The 12,012-nt window shown below is 42.5% G+C and overlaps 1 protein-coding gene across 19 annotated transcripts in view; it reads right to left on the reverse strand.

Moving 5' to 3' along the window:
• Positions 1-4,435: 4,435 nt before the first annotated feature.
• The window catches only part of Magi1 (membrane associated guanylate kinase, WW and PDZ domain containing 1), a 576,610-nt gene continuing 569,033 nt past the window's right edge, over positions 4,436-12,012 (reverse strand). For 15 of the 19 annotated variants that reach the window (XM_051203415.1, XM_051203414.1, XM_051203411.1 and 12 more), the window contains 2 exons: positions 10,892-11,030; positions 4,436-7,049 (listed from right to left, as the gene is read on the reverse strand). In XM_051203415.1, coding sequence (XP_051059372.1) covers positions 6,295-7,049; positions 10,892-11,030 — 894 coding nt within the window. In that variant the 3' untranslated portion in view covers positions 4,436-6,294. Of the gene's footprint in view, positions 7,050-8,764; positions 8,854-10,469; positions 11,031-12,012 lie in introns of those variants that run through there. The other 4 variants (XM_051203420.1, XM_051203417.1, XM_051203416.1 and 1 more) reach the window with 2 other exon arrangements.

Below are 12,012 nucleotides of genomic sequence, written 5' to 3' on the forward strand. Positions count from 1 at the left end.
GTGAGTGGCACTGTTAGGAGGTGTGGCCTTGTTGGAAGAAGTTTGTCACTGTGGGGGTGGGCTTTGAGGTCTCATATATGCTCTAGCTATACCCAGTTGGGATGGTTCACTTTCTGCCACTTGTGTGTGGATCAAGGTGTAGAACTCTCAGCTACCTCTCCAGTACCATGTCTGTCTGCATGCTGCCATGTTCCTGCCATGATAATGGACTGAACTTCTGAACTGTTAGCCAGCTCCAGCTAAGTGTTTTTCTTTGTAAGAGATGCTATGATCTTGACGGCTCTTCACACCAGAGTAGCTCAGTCTCAAACCACAGAGCCACTGTCAGGATGGCACCTGGCTCTAGTGCTGGGACATGAAGAGTGCTGCTATGGATTTCTCCTCTGATGCCGAGTACCAATCCAGAGTGAGAATTATGTTGAAAACATGTGCTGAGTGAGATTCAGGTTTGTGAGCCCTGTGTCTCCTAAGACTGGATGCTATTGCCAGAGCCATCTGGTTCACCTTGTGGTATAGCTTTGGGATTCCCTCAAAGGTGCCAAGGCTGGAGTTGTGAATGCTTTTCCTAATTGTTTCTGTTGCCAGCTTCTCCACACTTAACTGCCTTGTCGCTTCATTTTTGGTTCAGAATCCCCTTCATCCTTCTCTCCAAAGAATAATACAGTCTTTGTTTTGTTACCTGACTCATCTCATTCAGTCTCACAGAAGAAACTTGTAAACCAATGAATATCTTGCCCCAGAAGTGCCTTCTGGCAACTCTGTAAGTTCTATACAGAGACTGGAATTGACTGGTCACAAAGAACACCACCTTGTTTTATACTCTCCTGAAATATTTGAGTATTTTATTAAAAGTATGCATTACTTTCATAAACTTAAGTGTTCTTCAAAATGGAGTATCAGAAGTGTTCGTGTCTAATACTCCAATGCCAGATGTCTAGCAAAATACATGAACATGCTTCTGCAACTCAACAAGAATATGGTTAACCTAAACAGTAAAAAGGGTGACAACAAGGTCTCTGAGCTCTGACACCTATGTGTGAAAGAGGGTAATAAGGTATAGATTTGTAAGCTTCAAGAAAACGAGATAATTAACCTGAGTACAACATTCAGCAGGCTTTTCCATGTATTATAAAGGTACACTGACAAAAAGTAATGACTATATAGACTGGAAAGAAAACAGATTTTTTTCTATGAAAAGTCAAACAGTAGGTGGGCCTGGGCCCAGGCAAATCAGCTCTTGTATTCTCTTGAGATCCATGGTTGCAGGAACAGGAAGAGCACCAATGTCTAATGACTCCTACCTTCCTTTCAGTCTGCGAGGGTCATGCTGTGCTGAGATCACCTATCTCAACTTATACTTTACTTGTCTATATCTCCTGCCCTGAGAGATATGCAACCCAGAAGTGACTTCATAAACACTCCAATGGCATTCTGTTGAAGTTAGACATTGAGAACAAGGCACACTTTACCTCTAGCCTTTATCTCAACCTGCATTATGCTCTGTCACCAGGTTAAGTCATTTTCTTGTCTTGATCTATCCAATTGCCACTTTCTTCAATCTGGCTTGATCCATTTAAGTCACTATTACAGGGCCCTGGGCCTCTACTTGGTATCTTTGGTGCATTTGTTTTTCTGCTTTGTTTGCCCCCTTCCGCTACCCAATATAAGCTCTCTCCACCAAGCAGGTATTCCTACTTGGTAGAGTTAGTTTTCAATAAATGCATGCCCAACAAACTGCCTTTAGGAAATAGCCTTGGTTATTATGTGTGCAGAAATTAGCAGACCTTCCATTTTCTCTTTAGTTCTATGATCCTGAGCTCAAAGAGAATTTATTCACAGAAACATTACTGGTAAAATGTCTGTAGCTGCAGGCTGTGTAGACCATGTCCAGACACACTACAATGAACTTTCTAGTCAAAGGTAAGCCATCATATGCTATACTGGAGAACATACTATATAATGCCAAAAATCCCATCTGGCTGACCTCTTAAGTGGTCTGGATCTAGTCACCACCCAATGCCTGCACTAATGAAGTCTTATTATACACCTTTGACCCCTAGTGATGATCTCAATGCATAAAGACTTGTTAAAATGTTTCATGTTAGGTCATCACTGCCAAACATGCCTCAAATAACTATGTTGGGAGCTTGTTCTTCCCTCCTCGGAGCCCATGATTTGTATTGTAAATGCACCTCCATTTGATTGTGCAAAACACCCATGCTGCTGGTATTGCTATATAATCAGAGAATCTGAAAGCTCTATTCCTTTTAAGATTAATGTAGAACATGAGTGATGGACTCCGCTTGGCCACCAGTAGGAAAATGCTGATAGCTGTAATTGAGTTCCAGGACATTCTTTTCAGTGTGGGCATTTATGGCAGGTAAAGGACTCTTGGACACAAAGGCTTTACAAATAGCTTCAATCATTTGTTAAGCTGGGGACCACTGCTAGAAACCATTTTCATCAAGAGATGCTAAAGAAACAATGCTCATAATTACCATGATGGGGAGAAAATAGAGCATAATATAACAAAAGGAGTTGGACCGTGGGAAGGCTTACTGTCCTACACAATACCCTCTTTGAAGTTGCAAGCCCTTAAGTGCCTTAGGAAAAATCCTAGCCGCCATGTCATACAAAAGGAACTGGAAATGGAAGTGAATCGGACAGGTGAAGCTCTAAGACCAGCTCAGATGCACAACCATCCACTGACATCCTATATGCCCTGCACTATGCCTCTTCTGTCCCTAGGTAAGTCTTCTTTTGGTCTATCCAATTGCCACTTTTTCTCCATATGGCTAGACCCCCTTAAATCACTATTACAGGGGTTGTCTTTTGTGCATTTGGTTTTTCCTGCCCCTCCACAAACTCTAAACTTTCCCCACTAAGCAGGTGTGTCTAACTTCACCAGTGTACCCATCCTCAAGATAAGTGCAGAGACTGATCCGCTGTCTCCAAACACAGCATTTTGGTTACACATTTCGAGATGAGTTCATCACACCTGTCCCAAGCACAGATGCATGACTTGTTGGTCTTGTGATTAAAAAGCACTAACTGCTGGCAGTGTCACTGAGGACTGTCTATTTGCCAGGTGTGTTCTGTGTTCTGAGCTCTTTGTCCTGAGAGGGCTGACCAACTCTGTGAGGTATGCCCCTTTAGAGGTGAGGAAGGGAGGCTTCAAGAGATTAGTGAACCCCCTGGCCAGATATCACTGCCCTAGGAAATGACTCAAGCCTTGGCTCTGAGGAATTTGCCATGACTTGGTGCCGGCACTACAGCACATGCTCTACTTTTCACGAGCATACAAACTAGCAGAGGATCTTGCTATGTGCATTCTGATGCTGGAACTCTGGTGTTGGGTCTGATGGTTTACCATCCTAGTTCCCTCCTCCCCCACAGTAATCACAAGGAGGCAATAATAGCAAGGTACTTTTCCATAACAAAGACATAGCTCCCTTTTCCTCCATGCATTGATTTTTCAGTAGTTGCAATCATGGGCTCTCAAGAGTGATTACTTCACCCTGATCCATTTGAGACCACATGGGAGACAAAGAAGATACCAATCCAGAAACAATAGTGGTTATGGAATGCATACACACTTCCATGTATTTTACAGTAAAAATGAATTTAAAAAATCTTTCACAAAAAAAAAAAAAAAAAAAACCTTAAAAAATCCAAGTAGGCTATTGAGTCCTCCCACCCCCCTGAACATTCTTTCAGGCATCAGATGTACAGTGGAGGGGGGATGGTCCTAAATGGTTTGGTTTAATCATACAAAATACTCATCCATCATACCTCATCAGCACTCTTACATAAAGTGGAAGGGTGGGGAGAGTAGGCTCACAAGATTCAGTTTCCAGTAGATTGAAGAGAATTCTAGTTTTCGGATTAGTGTATAGTTCTCCATACTTTGAAAGTACAATACTTTCAAACCAAATCGGGTGTATGGAATTAAGATTAAATTGCTACAGCAAAATTCCTCAGAAACCAAGCCAGGCTCAGGTGGTTAGCACTGACTTTAAAAACCGAACACCATTTTTTACAATGAGACAGACCTCTTGATGTTAACTTCAGGATGCAATCCAAAAACTGTCCTTGACTCTTTTACTTGGTCAAAACCCATAGACTGTGGTCAAGAGAACAAACTAGTCACATCATGGACTGTGCTATAAGTAGTGAGAAACATGCCAGCAGCAGAGCTCCAAATGACCTCTCAGGAAATGGGTGAAATAAACATTGCCATTCAGCATTAGTACTTTAGTCTGTGTATGCTTTGTGGGGAGAACTCTGATAATAAAAGTAGCAATCACAGACTCCCCGCCCCCTTTAGCTACAGAATGTACATTGTATTTGATTCAGGAAAAGAACTTTGATCATGTCCACATAACTATAGCTATTCAGGGTAATAATGTCAAGTCAAATAAAGCTATGAACAATGTAATATTTATATGTGCATAGTGTTTTATAAAAAGATTGGCCCACACACTGCTTTTTATCAACACAGAAAGAGCATTAAGCAAGAAATAAATGAGTGAAGAACAGAGAATGCAAATGAATGCTTAATTATTCATGAGCAGGCTCTTCATGGAGAAATGATAGCGCCAACAAACTAAAGCTTTAGTGATTATATAGTCTCCCACTTTAAGACAACTTTACATACTTGATTTGCTTTACATTAAAGTATATTCCCAAGAATCAATCTTTTCATATTCAGAAATATAGACACATACCACATTCCTCACAGCTAGACTTTTGTCATAAATTCTCTTTTATACAAAAAAAAAAAAAGGCAACAGTTGTTTTATTTTTTTCCAACAGGCTCTATTAATTACAGTTTTAAACTCTACATACAATGATTGGCTGGTTTTCTTTTCTTTTCTTTTTTTTCCCCTCCCCTAATACAGTACCATGGGAACAACAGTGATTGACTTGCAACGTTTTTTGTGTCTGAATGGAAAATGCAAAACAGTACTACAGAAATACAAATGCACTGTCAGCAGCGGTTTGCTGTAGTGGTCCAACAGGTACAAGCAAACACTTTGGCTCAGCTAGGCAGTAATCCACTTAAACCACATCTCAGTCTACAGCTCACCCAACCACACCTCCTGAGGGTTCAGAAAATGGGTCTATTTTAGAAAGAAAAACCATTACGTTTTATTTTTCCATCCCCAGGTACAAAGAACAGGGTCATGGGGACAGAGCTTTCCCAGAAGATCAAGAACCATAGGTGTTACGACTTTCTTCCTTGCCTTTCAATCGATCCTTAAGACTTGGATTATGGTTTCAAAGTGCATCATTAGTCATTCAGGAATAAGCAGCCCCAATGCTTTTTAAATATCACTCTTCAGCTCCCCCTGCAGAAGGCAACCATGGGCTTATGCTCCACAGTGGGGGAGGGTGCTCTTTCCACATTGGAGACATTTACATCTCCCTCATCCCAGAGGCATAAGGTCCTACATTCCACCCACTCAGCTTCATACTGGACCAGACAACCCAGAAGCAGCCTGTCTGTCCCTCCTAGAGGCTGACAAGTTGTGATGGGCACTGCTGTGAGATGTGTTCCACGGTGGAGCCGATGAAAGCAACCATCTGAGCTAAGGCTGTATTTGGTTAATGGCAGCCAACCTTCTTGTTTCTGCACCTTCCTGGGCCAGGGAGGGCACAAACCGTACTTTGAACCAACTATTAACTCATGAGCATAAAGTATCTTAGCGCTGTGCACTGTCGTCATAAATATCCTTCATTTGCAGTAGTACTCTTGTCACACAGTTTGGCCACCCTAATCCATCCTAAAAGGTCCTCAGTTTGTACAAGTAGAAGTTTGCTTTTTTTGTGTTCTGTTTTTCTGAAAAACAGGGTTTACAGTACAGCACTACATCACTTCTAACAGTTTATACTGAGTTAAATTTCATTGTATTTACTCAGAGGACATGACCAATAGCCCCATTCATCTAGAAGAGAAAGAGCTTGCCCCAAAGAGGGAACAATTCTCAACAATATAGCTTTTGATGGAACAAAATGTATAACCCTTTGGGCCATTATTTTGGCAAATAATTTTCAAAAAAAGTATGCATTTAAAAATACTTTCTTTAATATTATACATCAGGCACAAGACTTTTCATATATATATATATATTTTTTTTTCTCATAAGATTTCAAATGCATAAAATGTCCATTACTATTCATAGGTCTGTCAGGTCTAGATGCTTTCTCAGGTAAGAAACTAAATAATTCCGTGTTTGCCACCTTCCTCTTAGAACCTTTGACACGGTAAAGGTTGCAATGTGAGTCGGGGTCTCAGATGCTGAGGTCAGTGCTACATTCTTTGTAAGGCCGCCTTCTCTGCTCCGGGGGATTTCTGGGGCTTCTCCCAACTTCAGACTTCAGACCAGCCTCCTCCTTTTCTCGGTGGCCAACCTTGTCGTCCCGGTTTCTTTTATCCAGAGACCGCTCTCGCCTGCGCTCAGGGGACCTGGCTCTCCTCCTGTCGGTGGACTTGGCCCGTCTCTCAGGCGAGCCCCCTCTTCTGCGCTCCGGGGACCGTCTCTGATCCAGGAGTCTTTCCAGGGACCTCCGCCGGCGGCTGGGGGAGCTGTCTCTTCTCCGGGTGGGTGAGCGCTCTCGCTTCCTCTCAGGGGACATCTCCCTTCTCTTCTCATGCTTCTCCCTCCTTTCCAAAGTGTTGTCGGCGCTGCGGGTGCCTTCCCTGCGCTTCTCCGGAGACCTCTTCTTGGGGCCATTGGTGGCTGTCCGCTCCGGCTGTGCGTCTCTCCATGCATCAGGTGGCCGGTCTTTGGGCCGGCATGCCCCACTGTCGGATTTTCTAGAAGTTCCATTCCAGGTGTGGTGTTCGTTGGGTTGTTTGCTGTGCTCCCTGTTGCCTTTTGGATCCTTCACGTGTGCCCGCTTTTCCCCATGTTGTGATGATTTGTGAAGATCGGGTGGGTAACTGGACTCCAAGGCTGGATGCGGTCTGCGGTCATGCGGCCCGGGCCTCACTTCCGGAACACCTTGTGCACCGGTGGAGGGTCCGTTCCGGTCGCTGCTGGGGTCTGTCAGGAAGAGAAATAGAACAACAGTTTAACACGAAGGTCCTGCAGCTCCTGGCCCCCGTTCCCTCCCACACTCGACTCATTAGTCACAACAAACAAACAACTGTTAAAGCAGATTCCAAGCCAACTGAATCTTGGTTAATTTAAGTATTACTGCAACTAGTTAGGATTAAAAACTAGCACTATGGCTTTCAACATCTAGCTGACTATTCCCCATACCCTGAAGACAGACCATTATAATGAAAGGGTCTGTCTAGAGTTATCAGAAGTATGGAACCCTGACCCACACCTATCCTTTCTTGGCCACCCATCAGCCCTTTCCCGGCCTCCACCTTTCTTATGTTTCCCTCCAATACCATTTTATTTGTGAATACTTGTTCTGCTTAAAATTAACCTAGGGAACAGACCTGAATGGGCATCAGGAAAGCTTTCTGGGGGTTATAGTTGCTGGCTTATCTGGGTGATGAACTAACAAGGAGCAGGACAATTGGCTGAGGATCTGCACATCATACAAAAAACATACTTCTACTTTTAAAAAGTGATTCAGGGTATTGGGTAAAGGGGGTTATCTAACAACACACAAAGGGCAGATGTTAAATGTCAGATTTGACACCCCCTTGAAGGTCCATTAAACTTCTTTTACATTTAATTGTTTTGTCTACTTTCAAGTAAAAAAAAAAAAAAAAAAAAAAAAAAAAAAAAAGAACTATTTTAAAAAAATCTTCCTGCCATATAAAGGTGAGAGGGCTAAGTTATTAGGTGCTTGAAATGAATTGGGATTTACAAAATCTGTTCATTTAAAAGCACCTTTCTTTATGATATGAGAAACAACCATAATGACATGCAAGAGATGTGGAGCCGTTAGACTGCTCCTTAGCTCACCCAGGCATCTACAGATCTAAAGGCTGGACAGCCCATGACAAGTCCCATTAATCATTAAACTATCTGAGCTGACACTGCAGCCATTTAAGGCAGCATCTTGAATTTATGAGAGCCTTTGCAAAGTGGGATGTTCTGTCGCAATGATAAAATCATCAAGTTTTAGGTGCCCAAGCTGCTGAGCTTCCACGATACAGCCAGGACAACAGGAACCAAACGGTCTGTCTCATGAAGGATCTCTCCAAACCCAGGATGAGCTCAACAGAGGGAGAGCTGGAGCCTAAAGCATGAGTCCTCACAGTGTTGGTTGTTTTGACTGGGGGGGGGGGGGGTCTGCTATCATTTACTTTGGGTCAGCAATCCCTCTTTAACTTGACCACTGTGGTGCCAAAACATTTTTTTAAAAAAAATGGTGCGCTATATGCCAATAAGACTTTATTTACAAAACTGGCTGTAACCAGAATTTAGTTCATAGGCTGGAGTTTACTTAGAGAAACCTCAGCCAGGAACTCTCCTCTTCCTGTGCAGCAAAGCCTTACCCACCAGGGAAGAGCCTCTTTCTGTCTAAATGCTGAGTGTGCTACCCGGACAAAGACAAAGACAAAGGCATTCCACACTTGGGGGAGAGAAGCGCTCTGTCAACCTAACCTATGGGGTCTTACTCTATTCTTGAAAAGGGAGAGCAACACTTCAACAGGGTCCGCCATGTACTTACAATTCAAAGAACGCAGGGTGCTCAGAATGAATTGCCAAACATATCAAAATAGAGCTAAGCAGAAGCAATGAGGATATTAGGCCACAGCACAGAAACACCTAGTATTGATTGAGCTACAAACCGTAGTTTGATTATGGCCCATAAGGTAGAAGCAAGCCTCCCCGAGCTTTTCATTTCTCATACATGCAGCGATATTAGGAGGTATCATCGCTGTAGGAGGGAGGGCCCAGCACCAAGAACAGTCAGAGAGAAGGAGAAAGAGAGAAAGAGAAAAAGTTGAACATTTAGATTCCCTATAACAAGAAAGAAAAAAAAAATCTTCATTTGTTAACATAGGGCAAAGAGAGTTTATTTGTCCAGTCAGTCTAAGGCAACACCCAAGGCTGCAGAGACCGTAATTGGAACAGTGACGATTTTAGATAGCTGGTAGATGACTTGAAAACCCAGATGATGATGCATCCTTTTGTTTTTGTTTTTGTTTTGTGATTTTTTTTTCAACAACTGGAACAATGACAGGCTGGCATAGGAGAGCATGAACAATAAACAACAAAAGAACAAAGTCCCCTCCCGCCCCCCAATACCGCGGCAGTTAAATTAAGTACAAAAAACTCATTACAAAAATAGCCTCACAGAGAAGCAGGTTCCAGTCAAGTCAGAAAAATATTGGAACTTAACATATTATAACCCATTTGTAACTCTAATCAATAGAATTAGAGAGATTTAGTCCAAATGACGCATGGAAATGTTACAGTAGCACAACCCTGGCATGTTCAACCCTTTGTGGAAAACCATGTATTTCAATGATCTTTATTTTTAGCCCAAAGAACATTTGTTAGTGTTGGATTTTCATCCTCAGTGCAACAGACATAGGTTTGGAGAAGATACACAGGTTACTGACGATGACTCTCAAATGAGATATCACATCCAACAGAAGCATAGGGAAGACAGAAAAGGGAGACATGTTACACAGTTTCAGTGGTATCAATACACCTAATGGTCAGAAGTTTTATAGCACAGTGTGCAGCCATGGCACCTGATGTTGTCATTAAGATTCCCTCTGGTTGGACACCCACCCTCCCCCTTACCTTAGACCCCTCATATTGTGCACCTGTACCAATGTCCAGCACCTGGGAAGGCTGCCCTGCCAAGGAGCCACTCTCCTCCTTGAACTATGTCTGAAATTGAGCTTCTCATTGAGCCCAAAATATATCTGGGATTGTGCAGAAAGACCTTCAGAAAAGAGGGTGATAACAGATAAATCCCGAATAAAGGGGACCAATGTATATGGGGATCTTTCAATCACAGTTTCTATAGAAACTTTTGTAGACCTTTGGTTGGGAAAAAAAGCCCTACATCTAGGGCATAGCTTCCTTTTTTTTTTTTAAATTTTAAACAATAATCTCAAATAAATAGGACATAATTATCACAATATACACTATTTTGCCATCAGAACACTAAGCTAGGTAAAGAGCATTGCTGTCTACTCAAACTATCATTAAGATACGACAGAGGAACTCTACGTATCACCTGGCTTTCCTCATAGGAAAGGTATAGTAACGTGTTTCCCTCATGATGGGCACTGGGAATCTATTTCATCCTTTATCATTTAAAAACATATGGCTAATAGATCAACATTTGTTTGTTGTTGTTTGTTTGATAGTGTGGGCTCAGGTGGTCTGGTTAGGGGTAAAAGACCAGTTGAGAGGGACAGAGAACTGTCGTATTCAGAGTCTAAACAAAGTGAGCAAAGCCCCCCAATATCTCAGAATTTCACACCTCTGTAAAAAAAAAAAAAAAACAACAAAAACAAAACAAAACAAAAAAACAAAACAGAGCAAAACAAACAAACAAACCCAACTAGATATTGTGCCTCAACACCAGTCAGGCAACCTGTTTCTTTAAAGGACTGTGTAGTCATTTGTGCTAACAATTGGAGCTGAGAAACAGTTTGGCACAGTTCAACAAACATTCCTTCGCTCTTGGCCGGACTAGACAGAATGTTCTCTCTGATTATCAGAAAGGGGGCTATCGATATCTTGTCTTAGGCCATGCCCCAGTCCATGTAAGCAAGCAAAGGATGAAACGTGTAGAGGTTTCAGAACAAGCGAGGCAAAGAACCACATGGTGCAAGAGGCTGGTAAGACACTGGTGAATAGGGAAACAAAAAAGACTTTCCTGCTGCCGTTCTGGAGACAAACTCATGGAGTCATGCCAGGGAAGGAAGGGATGTTTTCATAGTTTGACCCACCATATTCTGGGACTGAGCCGTCTCCCCGCCTCAGAAACAGACGAACTCTGCGGCCACCATTCTTTATCAGTTCTATGGCCCGAGAATGTTTCATGTTTTTGGTGGCCTCACCATTGATCTCTAGAATTTCATCACCAATCTGTCAAAGCAAGAGACAAAGTGAAATGGTCACACTGGCTTTCCATAAGCTATGGAAGTCTTTTTGACTTAAAATTCTTCCCCTCATTGATGTCCCACATACACATTAAGCATATCCCAGAATTTTTTTGTATTGCTCAGGGTGTTCCGGGGAAAATATTTAGCCATCGTGGCAATCAGATTCTAATGAGGGAAAGGCAGTTAGTAGGAACAATACACAACACTATACAAGTAGTACATTATATCATGTTAAGTGCTGGCTGAAGTAAGAGAGCTGTAAAGAGAACATGAGCTACTAAGGAGGACAGAGTATCTTGGCCCCAAGTGAGGATCTCTGCTCCATGTACAGATACTTGTGTGCACTTTCCTTTACTCTGGATGTAGGTTAGAACTGGTGGATGGTTTCAACATCAGTATAGTATGGTAAATGTGATAGGATACCAGGTCAGAGGGTTACAAAATAACTGTCTTCTGTCTTTCTTGTCCTCCTTTGTTCTCTCATTCACTCTCTCTGATGTTATGGAGTGCCTACTGTACTGAATGTGTTCTCTAAAGGCCCTATGTGGAATAGAAGCATGGACCCACAGTTGGTGATGCTACTGATCAATGGTAGAATGAAAGGAAGTTGGGTGAGAGAGGGCATGTCCTTGAAAGGGATGCAGGGACCCTGGCTTCTTTCCCTCACTCGTTCCCATTTCCCGTGAGGTTAGGAGTTTGCTATGCCCACACCCTTTTACCTCACCATAACACTTCACTTTCCAAACAGACCCCAAAACAGGAACCTATGGGACTGTGAGACACACTGTGCTTTTCTTCATTTTAGGCTTATTTTTGCAGGCATCTGTTTTTGAAATCTGACTAATATTAGTCCCATGATAAGAAAGTGAGAGGAAAGTCAGGTGTGATTCCAGCACTCGGGAGGCAGAGGCAGGTGGATGGATCTCTGTGAGTTTGAGGACAGCCTGGTCTACAAAGTGAGTTTC

This window comes from Phodopus roborovskii, unplaced genomic scaffold (genome assembly GCF_943737965.1).
Source record: "Phodopus roborovskii unplaced genomic scaffold, PHOROB, whole genome shotgun sequence".
In the NCBI taxonomy this organism is placed as follows: domain Eukaryota; kingdom Metazoa; phylum Chordata; class Mammalia; order Rodentia; family Cricetidae; genus Phodopus; species Phodopus roborovskii.